The sequence below is a fragment of the Oncorhynchus keta genome, chromosome 36 (genome assembly GCF_023373465.1).
Source record: "Oncorhynchus keta strain PuntledgeMale-10-30-2019 chromosome 36, Oket_V2, whole genome shotgun sequence".
Classification (NCBI taxonomy): Eukaryota; Metazoa; Chordata; class Actinopteri; order Salmoniformes; family Salmonidae; genus Oncorhynchus; species Oncorhynchus keta.
Genome location: NC_068456.1, coordinates 18917314 through 18942584, shown reverse-complemented (window position 1 = coordinate 18942584; position 25271 = coordinate 18917314). Strand labels below are relative to the sequence as shown.

Sequence of the window (25271 nt, the reverse complement as noted above, 5' to 3'; positions counted from 1 at the left end):
AGCGTGAAAAACCCAGCAACGTTGCAGTTCCTGATACACTCAAACCGGTGTGCCTGGCACCTACTACCATACACCATTCAAAGGCACTTAAACATTTTGTCTTGCCCATTCACTCTGAGTTGCACACCTACACAATACATGTCTCAATTATCTCAAGGCTTAAAAATCCTTCTTTAACTTGTCTCCTCCCCTTAATCTACATTGATTGAAGTGGATTCAACAGGTGACATCAGTAAGGGATCATAGCTTTCACCTTGATTCACCTGGTCAGTTTGTCATAGAAAGAGCAGGTGTTCTTAATGTTTTGTATACTCAGTGTAGTGTGTGATTTGAGTCAAGGACTCTATTATGACAGTAAAACACTTGAAAAACATGTCAACCTGTGCTGAGACACATCAAAAATTGACTAGAGATTCAAGTGGGTGGCTGGTAATTTATCAAATCAAATACATTTTATTTGTCACATGCGCTCGAATACAACAGGTGTAGACTTCACCGTGAAATGTTTACTTACAAGTCCTTTCTCAACAATACAGAGTTAAAAAGTAAGAACAATTTGCAAAATAAGAAGGAAATAGTAACACAATAACAATGCTATATACAAGTACCAGTACCGAATGTGCAGGGGTACAAGATATTTGAGGTGAGGTAATACGTATATGTATGTTGGGGTAAAAGTGACTCGGCAATCAGGATAGATAATAAACAGAGTAGCAGCAGCGTATGTGAAGAGTGTGAAAGTGTTTCTATGTGTTAGTTTGTGTGTGTGTGTGTGTGTGTGTGTGTGTGTGTGTGTGTGTGTGTGTGTGTGTGTGTGTGTGGCATCAACATGCATGTGTTTTGTGTGTGTGAGCGTGTGTGTTGGAGTGTCAGTGTAGTATGTGTGAGTCCAGTGAGTGTGCATAGAGCCAGTGCAAGAGAGTCAGTGCAAGAAAAAGGGGGTCAACGCAAATAGTCCTGCTAGCCATTTGACTAACTGTTCAGGAGCCTTATGGCTTGGGGGTTGAAGCTGTTCAGGAGCCTTTAGCTCCCAGACTTGGTGCTCCAAGATGAGAGGTTGTTGTTCTGGCACCACATTGCCAGGTCTCTGACCTCCTTCCTATAGGCCGTCTCATCATCGTCCGTGATCAGGCCTACCACCGTCGTGTCATCGGCAAACGTAACGATGGTGTTGGAGTCGTGTGCAGCCACACAGTCGTGGGTGAACAGGGAGTACAGGAGGGGACTAAGCATGCACCTCTAAGGGTCCCCCATGTGGAGGGTCAGCGTTGCGAATGTGTTGTCGCCTACCCTCATCACCTCGGGGCGGCCCATCAGTCAAATTAGGCTTGATGCTTGAGTTTACGTAAAATGTGTCCATGTGCAGAGCGTGTACAAACAAGAAAACTACTGGAAAATATAAGTTAGAAACAAATTTGCCAGTCTTTGGTGAGAAGATAGACTTGCATTGGCGGGAAATGAGATTCCATAGTGTGTCTCTGTGGTTCTGTTGCCCTCTGGTGTGAGGATGTGTCCATTGTGAGTCTAGGCCAGTGTAGAATGGCATCAACATATTTCACATTAAAAAAGCAGGTTACGACCACGTGGTCACTTCTTTGCCCTTTACTTAATTGAATGTGGTTAAAAAGAACAGCGTATGGCGTTGAAGACGGGGTGTTTCATGTTTGTTTTGAAAGAAAATTGTAGGCAACATCATGATAAAATCCATTGTGCTGTTTGCTCCCAAATTGTTTTTTACATAATGGTTTCACAATGATTGAGAGTAAAATACCCAGTGGCAAACAGTATTTTAAAATGATCGATAATACGCATGGCTCTCTTTTTACTCTCAATATTTGTCGTGTCAAAGCTTTCCCACTAGAGGGAGTCGTCCACCAGGCTCTACCCCAGTCATTTTCCAAGAGTCTTTCCTACAAAAAGCAAACGATTCTACAATATACAGTATAAGGGCACCGCCGTCACTGCATCATCACGAAAGGCAAACAAAAGGAAAAACTTCAAGCACTAGACAGATGCATTGCTCAGGTCTTCAGAGCACCTCATACATTTTACTGACTATATGTTCTCCCATTGTGACTTAATTCATGTCCCATGGCTTATCCCACTTGACAATTAATCTCATAGGACTCAAATGACCATGGGGGATTTAGTACAGTACTTATTCCTCAGGTCTGTATCCATCTGAGGTGGAGCCATTCCTTATGTCTCTGTCCAGTGGAAGACCTTGTTGTCCAGGATTGTGGCCAGTTTGTGGTTGAATGGCTGGTGGAACTCCCTGAGGAGGTCCCTGGTGCTGGGCAGCATGGGGCCCAGGCTCCTGTCTGCTGCTCTCCGTGTGTTGGACATGGGCCTCTTGGTGAGAGCTGCCTCCGTCTGCTCAGATAAAGGCCCTGAGGGACATGCAGTACAGACAGACACATACAGGGTCAGTAGATGTTGAAATGAACACAGAGGAAGAAGCAGACATGCATCACCAACATTGTGTCCTAGCTCTAGACACACCTTGGATGTTGATGTAGTATCAGTGGAATAACTGTTTTTATCCCGGTACGTACCCACATTTAGGAAGTCAAAGACTTTACGTATGGTGAGTCTCAGATTGGCAGCGTAATCTTCTAACTGCAGAACTAGGATCTGATCTCTATGGAAGACAGTCAACCAGTCCAGCAGGAAGACACTATACAGTCCTAGGTTCAGTCTGACCTGGAGAGGATCACAACAAACACTGCAGGTAAGACTTCCATATGATTTCCATAACTCTTCTACTACGGCTTCATTGTGAAGGTGGAGAACAAGCTACATGCTATGACTCCTGTTAACAGTACACAAGCTAACCTGCAGGGAGTGCTAGAGACCAACCGACAAAAGTAATTATGTCTCTGCAGATGCAGCAAAAAGAGAAGTGGCACCTTCTGAGATGATGAACTTTACATATTTTAAAAATGATCATAAGCTCAACAGCATGGATTCAGAAGTGCAATGTAAACAGGGAGCTACTGTAGGTCAACATTCATGTCGGTTGACAATGACATTCACGTTGCTGAACGTCAAATGCATTTTACTTAGAAAATATGTGCCTTAATAGGTACACACGGAACTCTGAGTCCCATGTTGGCACCAATACAATGACATTACTACCACAAATCAGGCTGAGATGTATGTAGAACAGTGTGAACAGTAGTGGACATCTCTGGCAGTAGGTATCTAGATTTGTGCTTTTCCTATGTAAACTAGCTGTGCCCCAGGCTATGACAGCTGCACCCAAGTAAGGAAATGTTTACAGCATTAAAACTTGTGGACCCCAGGAAGAGTAGCTGCTGAAAGTGGATCCAAATAAACTAAACAAAGCATACATACTGTGCCTGTATAAAACTGAGCCAATATCCATTTCAGGGTTGTAAAATAGTTAAAACAGTAATAAGAATTTCTGGAAATAAATGCCAATATTTCCAGAGACAACTACTTCCTAAATGACTTACAGTAACTGCATCTCAGTCGAATCTGTTCTGAAAGGAAACTTCACAGTTCTTGATTAGTTAATCAGTTATCAAGTCAGTAGATCTACTGAGGCATATGTCACAGCACATTTTCACCATCTTCCAGGAAGTGGCCGTGATTTGAATAACAAATTCTATTAGGCATGGGAAAAAAAGTCCTGAGTTATGGATCGCAATTTGGCATGGAATCAATTTAGTTAAGAAATACAATTTGGCATAGACAAAGCCATCTCTGCTTAACTTTGTATGCACTTTGTTTACATAATCAGACCTCTTAATAAATGCAGTCGAACTAAGTGTTTATTCTTGCTTTTGCACAATTGTCTTATGTTTCCATCTAGACAACACACTATCCACCAAGAACAGTGATACAACAGGATATGCATTCCAATGCATTTACCTTGAACACCTACGGTAGTGCTGGGGGGGGTGTGTTATCAAACAACCGATTGACCAACGTCGGTTCAATTACTTGAATTCCATTTAGTTTGTTTTTTTGTGAGCTCAACACTCTGTTTCTCTAGAGAGAAATCAAATAATTCAAGAGAGAAATTAAGTCAAGAACTATGTGGGACGCTGGATTACATGCACATTTTAGTTGTAGTTTTCATTAGGCAAATATTCAACCTAGTTCAGAAGAGAAACATGGTGATTAACTACAATTACCATTATCCATTGTGCCTGTTCTTCCCGGCTCTGACAGAGGCGGATAGCCTACACACAGAACGCATGAGAGAGGAATGTACACAACACAATGATGAGAGGGATAGAGGAAGTTTTTGAGGTAGCTCTACTGCATTGATAGTTGTAGTAGTTGGTAATAAGCAGTCTTGAAAGTATTGGGACAGTGACCATTTTTGTTGTTTTGGCTCTGTACTCCAGTACTGATATAATACAATGACTATGAGGTTAAGTGCAGACTGTCAGTTTCAATTTGATTGACTGCATTTTGCCACACCCTGATCTGTTACACCTGTTTTTGTGCTTGTCTCCTCCCACCAGGCTAGATGCCCTCAATCTCACACAAATCATCAAGGAACCCATCAGGTACAACCCTAAATCCATAAACATGGGCACCCTCATAGACATTATCCTGAACAACTTACCCTCCAAATACACCTCCGCTGTTTTCAATCAGGATCTCAGCAATCACTGCCTCATTGCCTGTATCCGCTATGGGTCCGCGGTCAAACGACCACCCCTCATCACTGTCAAACGCTCCCTAAAACACTTCTGCGAGCAGGCCTTTCTAAATCGACCTGGCCCGGGTATCCTGGAAGGATATTGACCTCATCCCGTCAGTTGAGGATGCCTGGTCATTCTTTAAAAGTAATTTCCTCACCATCATAGAAAAAATGCAGAACTAAGAACAGATTATAGCCCTTGGTTCACTCCTGACCTGACTGCCCTTGACCAGCACAAAAACATCCTGTGGCGGACTGCCATAGCATCGAATAGTCCCCACGATATGCAAGTGTTCAGGGAAGTCAGGAACCAATACACGCAGTCAGTCAGGAAAGCAAAGGCTAGATTTTTCAAGCAGAAATTCAAAACCTGTAGCTCTAACCCCAAAATGTTTTGGGACACTGTAAAGTCCATGGAGAACAAGAGCAAGTCCTCCCAGCTGCCAACTGCACTGAGGCTAGGTAACACGGTAACCACTGATAAATCCATGATCATCGAACATTTCAATAAGCATTTCTCAACGGCTGGCCATGCCTTCCTCATGGCTACTCAAACCCCGGCCAACAGCTCCCCCCTCCCGAAGCTACTCGCCCAAGCCTCCCCAGCTTCTCTTTCAACCAAATCCAGGCAGCAGATGTTCTGAAAGTGCTGCAAAACCTGGACCCGTACAAATCAGCTGGGCTTGTCAATTTGGACCCTCTCTTTCTAAAACTATCCGCCGCCATTGTTGCAACCCCTATTACCAGCCTGTTCAACCTCTCTTTCGTATCGTCCCAGATCCCTAAAGATTGGAAAGCTGCCGCGGTCATCCCCCTCTTCAAAGGCACCCTAGACCCAAACTGTTACAGACCTATATCCATCCTGCCCTGCCTATCTAAAGTCTTCCAAAGCCAAGTTAATAAACAGATCACTGACCATTTCGAATCCCACCGTACCATCTCCGTTGTGCAATCCGGCTTCCGAGCCGGTCACGGGTGCACCTCAGCCATGCTCAAGGTACTAAACAATATCATAATCGCCATCGATAAAAGACAGTACTGTGCAGCCGTCTTCATCGACCTGGCCAAGGTTAAATTCTCGGGCCGACTCTTTTCTCTGTATATATCAATGATGTCGCTCTTGCTGCGGGCGATTCCCTGATCCACCTCTACGCAGACGACACCATTCTGTGTATTTCTGGCCCTTCCTTGGACACTGTGCTAACTAACCTCCAAACGAGCTTCAATGCCATACAACACTCCTTCCGTGGCCTCCAACTGCTCTTTAACGCTAGTAAAACTAAATGCATGCTCTTCAACCATTCGCTGCCCGCACCCGCCCGCCCGACTAGCATCACCACCCTAGACGGTTCCGACCTAGAATATGTGGACAACTATAAATACCTAGGTGTCTGGCTAGACTGTAGACTCTCCTTCCAGACTCATATTAAACATCTCCAATCCAAAATCAAATCTAGAATCGGCTTTCTATTTCGCAACAAAGCCTCCTTCACTCACGCCACCAAACTTGCCCTAGTAAAACTGACTATCCTACTGATCCTCGACTTCGGCGATGTCATCTACAAAATAGCTTCCAACACTCTACTCAGTAGATGCAGCAAACTGGATGCAGTTTGCTGCAGTGCCATCCGTTTTGTTACCAAATCACCTTATACCACCCACCACTGCGACCTATATGCTCTCGTCGGCTGTCCCCCGCTACATATTCGTCGCCAGACCCACTGTCTCCAGGTCATCTATAAGTCTATGCTAGGTAAAGCTCCGCCTTATCTCAGTTCACTGGTCACGATAACAACACCCACACGTAGTACACGTTCCAGCAGGTATATCTCACTGATCATCCCCAAAGCCAACACCTCCTTTGGCCGCCTTTCCTTCCAGTTCTCTGCTGCCAGTGACTGGAACGAATTGCAAAAATCGCTGAAGTTGGAGACTTTTATTTCCCTCTTTAAACATCAACTATCTGAGCAGCTAACCGATCACTGCAGCTGTACATAGTCCATCTGTAAATAGCCCACCCAATCTACCTACCTCATCCCCATACTGTTTTTATTTTATTTACTTTTCTGCTCTTTTGCACACCAGTATCCCTACTTGCACATCATCATCTGCTTATTTATCGCTCCAGTGTTAATCTGCTAAATTGTAATTATTCGCTCCTATGGCCTATTTATTGCCTACCTTTTGCACACACTGTATATAGACTTTATTTTTTCTACTGTGTCATTGACTTGTTTGTATTATTGGCTTGTTTATTGTTTACTCCATGTGTAACTCTGTGTTGTTGTCTGTGTCACACTGCTTTGCTTTATCTTGGCCAGGTCGCAGTTGCAAATGAGAACTTGTTCTCAACTAGCCTACCTGGTTAAATGAAGGTGAAATAAAAAACAAAAAAACATCCTGTTTTCTAGTTTTCCCAGTTTTGACCATTCTTGGTGCCCTGAGCCTGCCTGCCGTTCAGTACCTTTTGACTCTGATCTGGATTATTGACCTCTGCTTGCCCTGACCCTGCCTGCCGTTCGGTACCTTGTCACACCGCCTTGGATTATTGACCTCTGCTTGCCCTGACCCTGAGCCTGCCTGCCGTTCAGTACCTTTTGACTCTGATCTGGATTATTGACCTCTGCTTGCCCTGACCCTGAGCCTGCCTGCCGTTCAGTACCTTTTGACTCTGATCTGGATTATTGACCTCTGCTTGCCCTGACCCTGAGCCTGCCTGCCGTTCGGTACCTTGTCACACCGCCTTGGATTATTGACCTCTGCTTGCCCTGACCCTGAGCCTGCCTGCCGTTCAGTACCTTTTGACTCTGATCTGGATTATTGACCTCTGCTTGCCCTGACCCTGAGCCTGCCTGCCGTTCAGTACCTTTTGACTCTGATCTGGATTATTGACCTCTGCTTGCCCTGACCCTGAGCCTGCCTGCCGTTCGGTACCTTGTCACACCGCCTTGGATTATTGACCTCTGCTTGCCCTGACCCTGAGCCTGCCTGCCGTTCAGTACCTTTTGACTCTGATCTGGATTATTGACCTCTGCTTGCCCTGACCCTGAGCCTGCCTGCCGTTCAGTACCTTTTGACTCTGATCTGGATTATTGACCTCTGCTTGCCCTGACCCTGAGCCTGCCTGCCGTTCAGTACCTTTTGACTCTGATCTGGATTATTGACCTCTGCTTGCCCTGACCCTGAGCCTGCCTGCCGTTCGGTACCTTGTCACACCGCCTTGGATTATTGACCTCTGCTTGCCCTGACCCTGAGCCTGCCTGCCGTTCAGTACCTTTTGACTCTGATCTGGATTATTGACCTCTGCTTGCCCTGACCCTGAGCCTGCCTGCCGTTCAGTACCTTTTGACTCTGATCTGGATTATTGACCTCTGCTTGCCCTGACCCTGAGCCTGCCTGCCGTTCGGTACCTTGTCACACCGCTTTGGATTATTGACCTCTGCTTGCCCTGACCCTGAGCCTGCCTGCCGTTCAGTACCTTTTGACTCTGATCTGGATTATTGACCTCTGCTTGCCCTGACCCTGAGCCTGCCTGCCGTTCAGTACCTTTTGACTCTGATCTGGATTATTGACCTCTGCTTGCCCTGACCCTGAGCCTGCCTGCCGTTCGGTACCTTGTCACACCGCCTTGGATTATTGACCTCTGCTTGCCCTGACCCTGAGCCTGCCTGCCGTTCAGTACCTTTTGACTCTGATCTGGATTATTGACCTCTGCTTGCCCTGACCCTGAGCCTGCCTGCCGTTCAGTACCTTTTGACTCTGATCTGGATTATTGACCTCTGCTTGCCCTGACCCTGAGCCTGCCTGCCGTTCGGTACCTTGTCACACCGCCTTGGATTATTGACCTCTGCTTGCCCTGACCCTGAGCCTGCCTGCCGTTCAGTACCTTTTGACTCTGATCTGGATTATTGACCTCTGCTTGCCCTGACCCTGAGCCTGCCTGCCGTTCAGTACCTTTTGACTCTGATCTGGATTATTGACCTCTGCTTGCCCTGACCCTGAGCCTGCCTGCCGTTCGGTACCTTTTGACTCTGATCTGGATTATTGACCTCTGCTTGCCCTGACCCTGAGCATGCCTGCCGTTCGGTACCTTTTGACTCTGATCTGGATTACTGACCTCTGCCTGACCTTGACCTGTCGTTTTGTCCGTCCATGTTCTAGTAATAAACTTTTGTTACTTCGACACTGTCTGCATCTGGGTCTTCCCTAAAACGTGATACATTTGCTGTTTGTTTTGGTTGTGTTTCAGATTAATTGTGCCCAATAGAAATTAATGGTAGATAATGTACAGAGTCATTTTTGAGTCCCTTTTATTGTAAATAAGATTAAGAATACATTTCTAAACACTTCTACATTAATGTGGATGCTGCAGTACCAGGATTATGTATAATCATGAATGAATTGTGAATAATGAGTGAGAAAGTTACACACCAACATCATACCCCAAGACATGCTAATATCTCACCATTACAATAACAGTGGAGGATTATTCACAATTCACAATTCATTCAGGATTATTCATAATCAAGGCAGCATCCACATAAATGTAAAAGGGTTTAGAAACATTCTGTTCTTGATGTAGTCATTGCGTGCTATGAATATGGGACCAAATACTTAACTTTTTACTACTTTAATACACATGTAAGTGATTTTGTACCAATACTTTTGGTCCCCTAAAATGGGGGGAATATGTACAAAAAGCACTGTAATTCCTAAATGGAAAATACCCTCAAATTAAAGCTGTCAGTCTGCACTTTAACTTCATAGTTTGTGTAATTACATCCAAAGTGCTGGAGTACAGAGCCAAAACAACAAAACAACTGTCACTGTCCCAATACTGCTGGAGCTCACTGTACTTGAAGAACTGGTCAAATGATTTTGTCAGACAGCTCCCCAATGTGGACCTGACAGAAACAATGGAATGTTTTCAATGTTTTGGAAATTCAATGTTCACTATTTTTGGCTTTGGGATATTCATTAAAAAGCTCTCAAATATTTTTACGTCATTATTTCATAATACATTTAATGTTTAAAAAAATCAAAAACTGTGATTATTTTTTAATAACCTAACCGAAATCGAACCGACCTCAAAAAGCACTCATCACTAATCGTTCAGCACGAACATACAGTTGAGAGTGTTGTACATTTTCGATGTCAGCAATAAGAGTAAAGTATGTCTGCTAAATGGCATATTTATTATTTATTCATAAGAGTCCCGCTCACCGTCATGGCATTGGAGAGGCTTGTGTTGTAGACACAGGAACGCACAGAGTTTTCTGCTAAACAAGCCTCAAACAGCTGTAGGGATTCTGAGACCCTCAGGTCAAAGTCCTCCACAGACTTGTTAGCCATGTTGAAGTACAGGTAGTCTGAATATAACCTAAACCAGAGGGAGACACACACACACACACACACACACACACACCAACCAGAAAACATACTTTCTTCAGCTACATTGACCAAATGCACAGATATTCCTATAGTGAAAACTATGTGACAGCATGCCAAAACATTACAGGTATAGGACTTAATTTGATCACGCTGTTGTATGAGAAGGGTGTACTCAAGGTTTAAAAGGGCTTCTAAAGTCTGATGTTTTCAGGTGGAAATGACAGACTTTATTTGCCCTAACAAAACATTTATCAACCCCCTACAAAAATGTCCATTCATTATAATCCACATAATCATTTACAATTCCTGCTGCTGCAATATTATTTTCCTGCTGTGAGAAACTGCTAAATTAAAATTCCCACATATTTACCTCTCTACTGGGTCTCTGAGCATGACAATGATTTTAGCGTTGGGCTGAACTGCGTGGATGAAGTCCTGGGCCAGGAAAGGAGGCTCCCCATCTGCCCGGTAGTTATAGAGATAGCTCCAGGCTTGGTTGTCCCACATTGTGGATGCGCTTGCTTCACCTGTCAATCAAACATATTTGTGATACCCATTATGTGATTACACTTGACACTGCATATAACACAACAGTGGTAGCCTCTCATAATTCCTAAATAACACAGGACCTTATGGTGGCTTTAGCAACAACATTCTACTTCAAAACCTTGCCCTTAAATGTCAGTTTTGAGTGTTGGCATTATCATGCTGGTTAGTGCAGAGCCAATTAAGAGGGAATGGAGTGAATAATGGGAGTGAGAGAACTGATAATGGAGGAAGGAGAAACACAGTCTTCTGGTGTTAATAAGTGTCGAAGGTCCTAGACTGGCTGTGAATACTGAATGAGGTTTGTAATCACACAACATCTCTTTCTCTCACACACACACACTTTGTTGAAAGCAGTACATCCCAAGAGTTTATAAAGATTTTAAAACTTGACCTAATTTTATTATAATTCAATATGTATCCAGTAGATATAAATGACCTAAGATGACCTGTTGGTTACCTGTAATAATGTGTCGCTGGTTGTGGTCTACAGAGGTATTCCCCAGTATTCCCTCCTGGATGTGGTAGGCAGCCAGTTCAAACAGGTCCAGGTAATCCTCCACAGGGAAGCGTTCTAGGAGGCCATCTTTAAGATGGATGATACCTGCAAGGGAGAGAATGACGTCATCATTCAAACAAATGTCACTATCGTCTACTTCCATCTATGATCTATCATAGACCTTCTCAAAAGCAAAAGGTGATCAAAGTCTGAGAGGAAGTTCTGTCCATATTTTCACACTTGTCAAGAAGTTAAGAAGATCTAGACTGCTTACTTACCTGATGTAGATGCCCTTCTCATTCAATTGTCAGCACAAAGATCAACATCCCAAACCATTTCCCCCTGCTGCTTTGAACGCCCACAAACCCACTTGGCAATGGAGCCTGAAATCAATGCGCTCTGCATGATCAACAGTATAGCTCTCCTTAGAGTGTGATCTGACACCTACACTGCCTCTCAGACTCTTAAACATCTTTTCAATTAGATGAATTACAACAGACACTAGTTTGGATGGCTGGACCTGGTCTCATCCATCCCCCACACACTACAGTAGAGGTTCAGAGCAACACTTACTCACTCTGTACAAATCTTTGAAAAATAACTGTAAGGAAAATTATAAACAGATGATTATCATAAAAGAGACAACACTTTGGGTTTCCATTCAGGTTATATTGTTACTAGTGTGCAAAGTGTAGAATGTAGGTACAACAATTAGGAAAAGAAGCACACAGTATTACCTCAAAATAGATATAATATTAATATAAATGGGAAGAAGTTATTCCACACATCACTGGTGGTTCCCCCTAGAAATGTATTTTGGCTGGTGAAAAGGCTGTTGAAGCCAATGTAAAAGTTTTCGATCCAAATCAATGGAAGCCAAGCTCTCTGGGCAGCTCTACCAAAGTACAGACGGGGACTAGTGCTTACCAAACCTTTTCCTTGTCCACCAGTGGGGCTCTTTCATGGTGGTGAACTTGACCTCCGGGTGTAGCAGCAGTCGGTGAAACAGGTCCGTTGTGCCACATTTGGGCTGGCCAATTATGTAGAAGTATGGCAGACAGCGCAGGCGGTATTGCTTATTGTCGTCACTGTGGTACAAGTGTTCCTGGAAATGTTTCCTTAGGTAGTCACAGACAGTCCGGAAACTCTTAGAGCGAACTGCATACAAGTTTTTACTGTAAGGATCCACTTTGGTTTTCCCAGAGAGCTCCTCATACCAGCATGGACTCTTGATATTGGGGAGGAACTGACGAGGAATAACGGAAAACAACTGGGAAGGACAAAACAGAGAAATTGTCAAAATACTTTTCAAACACTTCTAGACAATTGTAATGATGCTATTATCTTATTTGCTATTATAAATGCTTGAAAGGATTTTTGTCCTGAGACAAAAACGGCACACATACTCTGCTCATACTCACATGAGAGTCCGTATTGACAACGTCCTTCAGAAGAGGCAGCTTCCTTGGGCTGAACTCAAGCTTAGATGTAATGAACTTCACCAGGAGCTTAATGTTGGCGTAGTCCTTGGTAGAAGACAGGTTATGGGGGAGGGTGCTGCTTGGGTTGACTATAGTCCTGAGGTGGAACGGTGACAGGGTCAGCATCAGACCCTTTTTATCCCAGGTTAAGATGTAAGATGCCATGATGAGGAAGGTCAACGTCAATCCTAGCAGGAAGCTGATAACCTTGACCTTTCTGACACTCCTCAGGGGCCCCAATGACCATAGAGGAACCCGCCTCAACTCTAGGACACTGGGCAGGCCTCTGCGGCTGTTATCCCCATCGTCCAAATAGGACATTGTGCGTCTCTTCCTGTAGTTCTCAACTTACATAGGGCAGGGTGGGCCATATGTGTAGTCCATTTGAGGAATGGAACCATGTTTGTAGTCTGTACGAGACATGCTGTAGACCTGATGGAACAGAGCTGTGTGGAGGGGGATGGGTGGTGTCAGAGAGGAGGGACTTCGAGACACATCTGCCGTCAAGGCACATCTATAATGGGATGGAGGTGTGTGGAGGAGCAGTGGAGGGTTCATCCATCATGACTGCTCCAAATGTTGCTGTAGGCACACCAGGTACTGTAACACCACATACGGTGCTTAAAACAGAGGAAACTTTTGGACACGACTATTCTCAATTAATCTGTGATTCGTTTTTCCCCTTCAACGGTGTAGTGTTTTGAGGGGCCCTGGACTGTGTTATAGACAGCCCACAGCTGTTTCCTGACCAGGTGCTAAGTATTATTCCAGGATGAGGGTTCAGTTAGGGGCGATCGAACATGAGACATCTCAGATGAATTCTTCTTCCTCCACTAGCAAGGGTGACTTCAGCCCAATTACTCATGACAACCTCACAGGCAGCTCATAGCAGAGAGAGTGTGAGTTCTTGTCGGATAACGCTCCCCTGCTTTAGGGAGAAGGATAATACAGTGGGTACAAAAGCTTATAATGTGAGAGCATAATGGTAAGTGTGCACCTTCCTCCTCTGCGTTTAGGGCTGATCAAAGTCTATAGAAGACATTTCATCACTATAGGCTAAAATAAACATCAACATTTTAGAACACGCCAGATCTCTATCCTCCAAGGAAATACGAGGTTGATCCATGAAAATGTTATGTTTTTGGAGATGAAAGGTTCTCTCGTGACACCAAAAGTGTACTATATTGCTACAGGTGGACGAGCAGTGCGGCAAAGGTCTTTCCCTCAAGTTAGAGAGAGAGAAAGCGAGTATTATTTCTGGACCTGTGTGTTGAAGAATTCCAGACAAAGGACCGACCAAATGTTTCACAAGCTCTTCCATCACACTTCCTGGAGCCATAATTCATCCTGCTATCTTTTCTTCCAGAGTTTACACACGTTAACAATTACTCTGGATGTTGAAATGAAACCCCTGCCCAGGTACAGTGAATTACACTTGGTACATTCAATGAATTCAGTGTTATTTCTCATTGCATAAATGTTGTTCTATTCACTCTTTGGCCTTATTAAACAGAGACCACTAAACACTTCAGTGAATTTAAATAATCACATATTATATTTCTATCACTGGCTGTCAAAAACTGTGGGTTACACTTTACTTGAGCCATGTTCCATACAACCTTTAGCGTACAGCAATTACAAAACGCATTTAGTTGAAAGACACATTCAATGTATAATATGATACAGTATATGCCATTTAGAATATGCTTTTATCCAAAGCGACTTACAGCCATGCACACATACATTTTTTACATACGAGTGGTCACAGGAATCAAACCCACTATCCTGGCACTGCAAGTGCCATGCTCTACCAACTGAGCTATGCATCATTATGTAGTATAAAGATTTGTATCCTACTTACAAGGTCTCAGCTGAACGTGTTCTTCTCCTGGTCGTGATCTTGGTGTTGCTGACGGAGAGGGTCTCCTGTCCTCTCTCTGTAAAACCCATGGAAAGTTATTGTCTGCCAGAGCCAGCATCAAACATCCGGATTGTAGGCTTGATTTCTGTAGAAAGAGAAGAAGAGGATGGAGATGTGCAGGACAGAGAGATGAGGATAGACAATATGAAGGAAAGAGTAAAGAAAAGGTACGAAGGAGAGAGGACAAGATAACCATTAAAGCCCATATAGAAGCATCTGTGACGGAACTTGCGTGGGAAACTGACAGGGGCTGAGGAGGAGGACGGGGCTGAGGAGGAGGACGGGGCTGAGGAGGAGGAGGACGGGGCTGAGGAGGAGGAGGACGGGGCTGAGGAGGAGGAGGACGGGGCTGAGGAGGAGGAGGACGGGGCTGAGGAGGTTGTGAGGGGAGGTGGGAGTCAGAACTGAAAGAATATGTAGAAAAATATCTATTTTAGATTATTTTTTAAATATTGCAGCTTTAAGACATTTTACATAAATTCCAACATATATTACAGAATGTAGTTCAAATCTATTAAAAAAAATGTAAAAATGCATCAGAAAATGTATTTAAAAGTATTTTAAAATATATATACAGTATCAGTCAAACATTTGGACACACCTACTCATTCAAGAGTTTCTTTATTTGTACTATTTTCTACATTGTAGAACAATAGTGAAGAAATCAAAATGATGAAATAACACGTATGGCATCATGTAGTAACCACAAAAGTGCTAAAGAAATCAAAATATATGTTATATTTGACATTCTTCAAATAGCCACCCTTTGCCTTGATGACAGCTTTGCACACTCTTGGAGCATTGTACGATGTATAGTTTGTGTTTAAATCCATAAAAACAAAAATACAACAATATAAAAATAAAAAAATGTAAACATTCATGCAGGTATTTTTATTGCCATATTATCAGTAGCCAATTTGCAATTCTACATATTGAGTGTTTCTAATGACCTTTATATGAGAAGTGTTTATCACATGCTACCGTAGTGACTGTAGAGTTTCTTTAACTTTCCAGTCTGCTTTAGCGCATGCACAGTAGCTATGCCATTAGATACGATATGTAGCCAGGAACTAGAGAGAGCTATGCCTTAATCCCCTTAGGCCTTGCATGTCTTTCTTTCTTTCACATGGTAATTTCTTATGGCATGTAAATATCCCTGTGTTTCATACTATATTATAGCAATCATTTGTAGGTATAATATCATGTCTTATGTTTGTATATTATTACTATGGAGTATATTACTCTGCATTGCTCTGCATGGCTCCAAATGATTGTTCACTCTGCCTTTGTTAGAACCACAATCACATAAACCACATTCAAATGGAAACAGCTGTGTGTGTGTGTGTGTGTGTGTGTGTGTGTGTGTGTGTGTGTGTGTGTGTGTGTGTGTGTGTGTGTGTACGTGTGTGTGTGTGTGTGTACGTGTGTACGTGTGTACGTGTGTACGTGTGTACGTGTGTACGTGTGTGCGTGTGTGATGGGCCTCACTGTCACGTTCTAACCGAACAGCACAACAGTGGATAAAAGCAATCAGTATTAAGTGGGTGAGTGCATATCCAGCCAACCACTCAGACGAGCTCCAGCTAGACGTATTTACATGGTCCTTCGCATCGCCGGATTCTGACCTGCTATATTTGAGATGTTGAGGTGCCCCAAAGAGGAGTCTGTGCATCTTGCCAAGAGACGCCTGTCAGCACCCAATTCAGCCCACAGCGCCACACAAAGCCGTTGCGTCACTGAAGAAGATGGCGCAAGTTCTGGTTAGCAACTAAGTTGCCTGTGTTTATTTTTAGGAAATGTTGTGCGTGCATCCGCAACGTAAGGTTGGGCGTTTATATTGTTGGGGATCATTGATGATGTTCACTGCATCCTACTGATACTGTACCTGGCTTGTGCAATTTATCTTGTTAGATCTGTAACTTATTTGTTCTTTCGCCATCTAGTAGCATTGTCTGCCTGTTTAATGCATAAGTCTAAGTTCAGAATGGCCAGTTAAGATGCACTACACAGAAATTGCTCTGCCATTTCCCGGTTACTAAAATTGTAATAGTTCGCCTAATTTCAGTTTATGAGACAAAGTAAGCAAGTATAGTGTAGAGAATCATTATACCATCTAAACCGATGTGAAATATTGTTTCCATAACCAAAAATCTAGTATTTTTAGCTGTTTGAAGCTGATGTACAAAACCAAAAGTAAAAGATGCAAAAACAAAACTAAAGAACAGGAAGCATACACATATGTCACATAAAACAGATCTACCGCGTCTTAGACTTGCTTTCAATGAGAATGACAGCTCTATAACACATATTTCTATAAAATTACATATTGCCGCTTTAATGAACCTATTGCATCGTTATATTTACTATTATGAGTATCAAATTAAATCAATGCACCGAATACAACAGGTGTAACCAACAATGCAGTTAAGAAAATATTGACTAAATAAACTAAAGTTTGTTTTAAGTTACACAATAAAATAACAATAATGAGGCTATATACAGGGGGTACCGGTACCAAGTCAATGCACGGGGGTACAGGTTAGTCGAGGTAAATTGTATATGTTGGTAGGGGTAAAGTGACTATGCATAGATTATAAACAGCGAGTAGCAGCAGTGTTAAAACAAAGGAGTATGAGGTGCATGTTACTATTACTGGAAGAGAGTGTGTTATATGCCAGCTACAGTTAGTAAGTTTAGTAGAAGATTCTAGACCTCTGGAGCGCTTCCTCATGCACATTTGATTTATCTGATAAGCGCTCTAGCTGGCGAGGGGTTCTAGGAGTTTCAGAGACCATCCTCCATGCTCCAGCATGCACAGTAAGATTCATGACTCCGGCACCAGACTCCGATAAGATCTCCACCAGTCAGCAGAGAGGACCATAAATCTAGCCTTGTCTAAGTAATTAGTTCTCTCACTGAGATATGTTTATAAATATACTGCTGTAAATGTGTATGCTGTTATGTGAATATCCCTGCATAGATACTACGCCATTCTTTCCTGAGTACATATTCCCGTTGCATAGCTTACAACATGGTTTGTGATTGCCTTTCAGAACCACAAGTCAATTTCTAAATCACTGAAGAGTGTGTTTATGTGTTAATACCACATGTGGTGGTAATGAAGATAAATACAACTGGACACATCTGCCTTGTAGTGAGTCAGAACCTTAACAAATCAGCATTAAGTACTTGCGGGTGAGGGCATTCACAGCTAGTCGAGGCTCTGGCTGAGGTGGGTGCAGACCTTGGTGTGGTAGACTGTGCACTGCAATTGCCTTTGCCTGCTGGGGAGCTAAGGCCACTCCAGGGAGCAGAAGCAAACCTGATGCTCCCTTGCCTCTGGCCGGGGATGACTAGAGGGAAGACTAGAGGGATGACTAGAGGGATGACTAGAGGGAAAGCGGCTAGACCACCACGGGGGGGCGGTGCGGTGCGATGTAGGCTCTAGCCAGGGGGGCCTAGAGCAGGATTTCTTAAACTCGGTCTTAAACCCCCCCCCGGTGCACGTTTTGGGTTTTGCCCTAGCACTACACAGCTGATTAAAATAACCAACTCATCATCAAGCTTTGATTATTTGAATCAGCTGTGGTAATGCTAGGGGAAAAAATCTAAACGTGCTGCCAAGAGTGGGGGCCAGGACCGAGTTTGAGAAACCCTGGCCTACAGAAGTGAAGGTCATGAGAGAGGAGGCGGTATTGACGTGTCCGTATCAAGAGCTTTATTCTGTAGTTCACCACCACACAGTTGAACATACACACAAGATCACTTCTGATACAGCCAACTGCTCAGACGGCTCCAGCTCCCCGTTTTTAGACTACCAGAAGAAGGTTATCATTAGCATCATCGCTAACAGCTACACAAAGTGTAGACATACGCTCGCGCCACACATACATCGCCTTCGGAAGGTATTCAGACCCCTTGACAATTTCCTCATTTTGTTACATTACAGCCTTATTCTAGAATTGATTCAATTGTTTTTCCCCCCTTGTCAACACATAAAACCCCATAATGACAAAGCAAAAACAAGTTTGTCGAGTTTTTTGATAATTCTTTAAAGATAAATATTTGAAATATCACATTTACATAAGTATTCAGACCTTTTACTCAGTACTTTGTTGAAGCAGCTTTGGCAGCGATTACAGCATTGAGTCTTCTTGGGTACGACGCTACAAGCGAGGCGGCAGGTAGCCTTGTGGTTAGAGCGTTGTAGTAGTAACCAAAAGGTAACATGTGGTCCTTCTGTAGCTCAGTTGGTAGAGCATGGCGCTTGTAACGCCAGGGTAGTGGGTTCGATCCCTGGGACCACCCATACGTAGAATGTATGCACACATGACTGTAAGTCGCTTTGGATAAAAGCGTCTGCTAAATGGCATATATTATTATTATTATTATATTATCGAATCCCCAAGCTGAAACGTAAAACTCTGTCGTTCTGCCCCTGAACATGGCAGTTAACCCACTGTTCCTAGGCAGTCATTGGAAGTAAGAATTTGTTCTTAACAGACTTGGCTAGGAAAATAAAGGTTACAAAAAAGAAGCTTGGCACTTCTGTATTTGGAGAGTTTCTCCCATTCTTCTCTGCAGATCTTCTCAAGATCTGTCTGGTTGGATGGGGAACGTCGCTGCACAGCTATTTTCAGGTCTCTCCAGAGATGTTCGATTGGGTTCAAGTCCGGGCTCTGGCTGGGCCACTCAAGAACATACAGAGACTTGTCCCGAAGCCACTCCTGTGTCGTCTTGGCTGTGCACTTAGTGTCGTTGTCCTGTTGGAAGGTGAACCTTCGTCCCAGTCTGAGGTCCTGAGCGCTATGAAGCAGGTTTTCATCAAGGATCTCTCTGTACTTTGTTCCATTCATCTTTCCCTCGATCCTGACTAGTCTCCCAGTCCCTGCCACTGAAAACATCCCCACAGCATGATGCTGCCACCACCATGCTTCAGCATAGGGATGGTGCCAGGTTTCCTCCAGATGTGATGCTTGGAATTCAGGCAAAATAGTTCAATCTTGGTTTCATCAGACCAGAGAATCTTGTTTGTTTAGGTGCATTTTGGCAAACTTCAAGTGGGCTGTCATGAGCCTATTACTGAGGAATGGCTTCAGTCTGGTCACCATAAAGGCCTCATTGGTGGAGTACTGCAGAGACAGTTGTCCTTCTGGAAGGTTCTCCCATCTCCACAAAGGAACTCTAGTGCTCTGTCAGAGTGACCATCGGGTTCTTGGTCATCTCCCTGACCAAGGACATTCTCCGCTGATTGCGCAGTTTGGCCGGACGGTGGTCCCAAAGTTCTTCCATTTAAGAATGATGGAGGAAAATGCATTCTTGGGGACCCTCAATGCTGAAGAAATGTTCTGGTACCCTTCCCCAGATTGTGCCTCAACACAATCCTGTCTCAGAGCTCTACGGACCATTCCTTCAAACTCATGGTTTGGTTTTTGCTCTGACATGCACTGTCAACCGTGGGACCTTACATAGACAGGTGTGCCTTTCCAAATCATGTCCAATCAATTGAATTAAACATTGGTGGATATATAATTTTTATTTACAGCTCCTAGCCTGGTCAAACCCTAACCCGGATGATGCTGGGTCAATTGTGCGCCACCCTATGGGATTCCCAATCACGGCCGGTTGTGATACGACCTAGAATTGAACCACGGTCTGTAGTGACGCCTCTAGCACTGAGATGCAGTGCCTTAGACCCCTGCTCCACATATTGTTGAAATCAATTTTAATGTCTGGATTCTGTGATCCCGCCCGTGTTCTCCACGACGCAGATTTTATAGGGCCCTACAAAACGCTTTATAGGACCTTACAATACGTGTTATAGGGCCCTAGAATACATAGAGAGGGATTTAAGAAGCCGAATTAGGAACCACTTTGGCCACCCTGTAGACTAGATGTCATTACCATTCATTTAATAATATTAGCAGGCATTACATACATTTGAGGAAATATGTAAATGTATTTAAAACACATTTGATATCTTTTTTTTTACCGTATGGAAGGGAGTGATTGATACAGTAACACACACCCACAGTCATTTCTACCATAATCTAGAATCCTTGTGGATATCCGAGCAGATGTTTGCAGACACCATGAGTGCTCAATTTTACAAAGGTTGATGCGAGTCCAATTTCCATTTGGATTACCCACAATGTCTACATGCTCTTGAGCTGAGATAGAAATACAATTACCCCCAAAAAATGCAATGTGTTTGAGGTCCTCTCCACAAGGTGGTTGCCTGGCTACCCATCCACATCGCTCTGGCCAATCTGTCTCGCTGTCTCTTTCTCTGTGTTCTGAATTAAATTGGAGTATTAGGGCCTGCAGGAACAAATATCAAGATTTATACGTGGCTTTCATTCCCTGCCAAGGAGATAAATTGTAATCTATTGACTTGAGCTGAGTGAGGCCAGCCAGATAAACATTAGGAAGCGTGTGTAAGTTCAGCATTACGCTTATGAACGCAAACACATTCCGACTGTTCTGATTGGTCCCAGAAACCGATGGGTTGGGCCAGAGCCGGCCTAAACAATTCTGTTATCAACTTTGATTGGTTACATTTGTTAAAGAGACGTTCCAATCACAGATTTTTTTTTTGTACAATGCCCCTAACACAAACAACTTCTAGGATGACAGATTAATAAATTAGTATTGGGACAGTGACAAATATTTTTTTGTTTTGGCTCTGTACTCCAGCACTTTGGATTTGAAATTATACAATGACTATGAGGTTAAAGTGATGAGTGGGGAAGTTAGACGCACAAATATCATACCCCCAAGACATGCTAACCGCTCACCATTACAGTAACAGTGGAGGTTAGCATTTTTGGGGCATCTGTAACGTTTTCACTCATCATTATTCACGATTCATTCAGGACTATCCGTAATCATGGTAGCATCCACATTAATGTAGAAGTCTTAATTAATAACATATTCTATTCTTATTTACAATAAGAGTGATGACACAATACATTATTTACCATTCATTTCTATCGAGCACAAAATCATCTGAAATTACAACCAAAACAAACAGCAAACGCATCAACAAATTTGTAGTCACAAGCTTGAAGTCATCATTGTGTGCTATGAATATGGGACCAAATACTACACTTTTGACTACTTTAATACACATATAAGTGAATTTGTCACAATACGTTTGGTCCCCTAAAATGGGGGGACTATGTAAAAAAAAAAGGTGTTGTAATTTGACCCCTTTAAATGAGTGAATTTGGCTATTTTAGCCCGTAGCTGACAGGTTTATAAAATCAAGCACACAGCCATGCAATCTCCATTGACAAACATTTGTAGTAGAATGGCCTTACTGAAGAGCTCCGTGACTTTCAATGTGTCACTGTCATAGGATGCCACCAAGAAGTCAGCTCGTCAAATTTGTGCCCTGCTAGAGCTTCCCCGGTACCGGGGCAGTGGAAACATCTAGGATAACAACTTCTCAGCAGCAAAGTGGGAGGCCACACAAGCTCACAGAATGGGATCGCAGAGTGCTAAAGCGTGTTGCACATAAAAATCATTTGTCATAAACACTCACTACCGAGTTCCAAACTGCCTCTAGAAGCAACGTCAGCACAAGAACTGTTCGCCGGGAAATGTGGGTTTCCATGGCCGAGCAGTCACACACAAGCCTAAGATCACTATGTGCAAAGCCAAGCGTTGGCTGGAGTGGTGTAAAGCTCACAGCCATTGGACTCTGGAGCAGTGGAAACGTGTTTTCTGGAGTGATGAATCACGCTTCAACATCTGGCAGTCCGACGGACGAATCTGGGTTTGGCGGATGCCAGGAGAAAGCTACCTGCCCAATTGCATAGTGACAACTGTAAAGTTTGGTGAAGGAGGTGCTGTTTATGGTTCGGGCTAGGCCCCTTAGTTCCAGTGAATGGAAATCGTAACGCTACAGCATACAATGAAATTCAAGTCGATACTCTGGTTCCAACCTTGTGGCAACAGTTTGGAGAAGGCCTTTTCCTGTTTCAGCATAACAATGCCCCCATGCACAAAGCGAGGTCCATACAGAAATGGTTTGTCGAGATCGGTGTGGGAGAACTTGACTGGCCTGCATAGAGCCCTGACCTCAACCTAATCGAACACCTTTGGGATGAATTGGAACGTTGACTGCGAGCCATGCCTAACATCAGTACCCGACCTCACTATTGCTCTTGTGGCTAGAAAGCCTTCCCAGAAGAGTGGAGGCTGTTATAGTAGAAAGGGGGACCAACTCCGTATTAATGCCCATGATTTTGGAATGAGATGTTAGACGAGCAGGTGTCCACATACACTACATTATCAAAAGTATAAGTGAATTTGTCCCAATACCTTTGGTCCCCTTAAAATGGGGGGACTATATATAAAAAGTGTTGGACTTTCTAAACAGTTCACCTGATATGGATGAAAATACCCTCAAATTAAAGCTGACAGACTAGTAGTCATTGTATCATTTCAAGTACAGGGCCAAAACAACAAAACATTTGTCACGGTCCCAAAACTTTGAGCTCACTGTAAGTAGGGATCGATAGAACAGAGGAATTAAATTCAGTATGAGTCGTCAGGCAAACAAGGTGTAGGTCCAGTATGTAGTTTGCATGCAAGCAGAGCATACATAAACTGTGTCTCCGGGATGAGAGATCAAATGTAGGATCTTAATTTAAGCTAGTTTGGTAAAGCCGGAAAATAATCCTGCAGCAACAGGAAACATGAATTATTATGTGGATTATAATTTATGAATATTTTAAAGGGGTTGATACATTTTAAGAAAGGGAAAACCAAGTCTGAAATTTCAAAGTGGAAATTACAAACTTCAGAAGTCTTTTTAAACCTCAAATACACTACAAGTTTTACATTTCCTGCATTGTAGTAATAATAATAATGAGTATTGCGATACTGGTATCGTCACGGCCCTATGCAACAAGCTGATCAAATTAAGACCCTACACCTGTACTGGTACTGGTGGAGGAGGGGACATAAAGCTGAAAGCAGGGTTCTGCCCTCTCTTCTGTGTGTTATTTTTGTTGTTGGAGGGGGGTCTGCTCTACCGCTGAGGAATGAGCTAACGTAAAACCCACCCGACTCCCCACACTCAGGAGGGCACGGAAACACCTGAATACACAAATGAAAACTTTAAAAATAGCAGGTCTCCTTGTAATGATATGCAGTTACAAGCCAGATGCCTACAGACTCAGGGACATGGAAACCCAGCAGCCCCAGATCTCATGTTTTACTTTCTCTGTAAACAAAGAAGGGATGCCTCCAGGAGCCCATTACAGCAGGTCTCTCCCTTTCCCACACACACACTTGTCCACCAAGGTACACACACGAAACCCCCAACAGTGACCGTACGCACATATTGTCACGAACCGGCTCGAAGTTCGTAACAAAAAGGGAGACAACATGGAGATAAGGAATAACAAAATAGATTTATTAACTAAAGTAAACTAAATACAATTGGCAATGGTGTGTGTAGTCAGTAATCAGTAGTGTACGTGAGTGGTTGCGTGCATAAATGTGATAATGAGGGGTGTTGAAAGGTGCCAACGCAAACAAACAAAACATCCACAAAAATGCCATAACCAAAATCTATCAGTGTGTCTGCATGGAGAGAGTCTCCTCAATGAATGGGGAAGAGGTGTATTTATCCTGGGACACACCCAAGCCCAGGTGTGTCCCATTTCACTGATGAAACTTGCAGCTCCGCCCACCAACATCCTAATAAGGAAAGCAAGAGCAAAGAGAAAGAATACGGCAGACAGAGTGGGAGGGTCGTCACAATATCCCAAACCAGAAGCCAAGGATTACAGGCAACATCCGCAGTGAGTTAAAAGTTTAGCTGCCACTTTCAAGGAGCGGGACACTAATCCGGACTCTTATAGGAAATCCCGCTATGACCTCCTACAAGCCATCAAACAGGCAAAGAGTCAATACAAGATTAAGATTGAATCCTAATACCCCGGCTCTGATGCTGGTCGGATGTAGCAGGGCTTGCAAACTGTCACGGATTACAAAGAGACACCCAGTGACACAAGCCTACCAGACAAGCGAAATGCCTTCTATGTTCACTTCGAGGCAAGCAACACTGAACCATGCATGAGAGCACCAGCAGTTCCAGACAACTGTGTGATCTCACTCTCCATAGCAGACGTGAGTAAGAACTTTAAACAGGTTAACATTCACAAGGCCCTGCGACCAGACGGATCACCAGGACACATACTCAGAGCATGCACTGACCAGCTGGCGGGTGGCTTTACTGATATTGTCAACCTCTCCCTGACCTAGTGGCTTTACTGATATTGTCAACCTCTCCCTGACCTGTAATACCTACATGTTTCAAGCAGACCACCATAGTCCCTGTGCCCAAGAAAGCCAAGATAATAGTCATTTAGACAGGTTTCTCCACAGCACTCACATCTGTAGCCATGAAATGCTTTGAAAGGCAGGTCATGGATCACATCAACCCCATCATCCCAGACACCCCGGACCCACTCCAATTTGCATACCGCCACAACAGATCCACAGATGATGCTCTCTATTGCACTCCACAGTGCCCTCTACCACCTGGACAAGAGGAACACCTATGTGAGAATGTTGTTTATTTTCTACAGTTCAGCATTCAACACCATAGTGCCTCCCAAGCTCATCACTAAGCTAAGGACCCTGGGACTAAACACCGCCTTCTGCAATTGGATCCTGGACGTCCTGACGAGCCAGCCCCAGTTGGTGAGGGTAGCAACAACATATCCGCCACGA

At 43.6% G+C, this 25271-nt stretch overlaps 1 protein-coding gene across 29 annotated transcripts in view; it reads right to left on the bottom strand.

The window, feature by feature from the left end:
* Positions 1–421: 421 nt before the first annotated feature.
* Positions 422–25271, bottom strand: part of LOC118369755 (carbohydrate sulfotransferase 15-like) — a 39604-nt gene continuing 14754 nt past the window's right edge. The window contains exons 2-11 of one of the 29 annotated variants that reach the window (XR_008095113.1): positions 14460–14604; positions 12539–13526; positions 12045–12387; positions 11079–11222; positions 10443–10599; positions 9905–10061; positions 8119–9585; positions 7439–8050; positions 7235–7370; positions 2566–7172 (exon numbers count right to left, since the gene is read on the bottom strand). Coding sequence is in view for 2 of the 29 variants with exons in the window: in XM_035754419.2 (XP_035610312.1) it covers positions 2166–2390; positions 2560–2703; positions 9905–10061; positions 10443–10599; positions 11079–11222; positions 12045–12387; positions 12539–12919 (1551 nt within the window). In the remaining 27 variants the exon portion in view is untranslated. Of the gene's footprint in view, positions 2391–2555; positions 7173–7234; positions 8051–8118; positions 9586–9904; positions 10062–10442; positions 10600–11078; positions 11223–12044; positions 12388–12538; positions 13527–14459; positions 14605–25271 lie in introns of those variants that run through there. The other 28 variants (XR_008095117.1, XR_008095123.1, XR_008095111.1 and 25 more) reach the window with 28 other exon arrangements.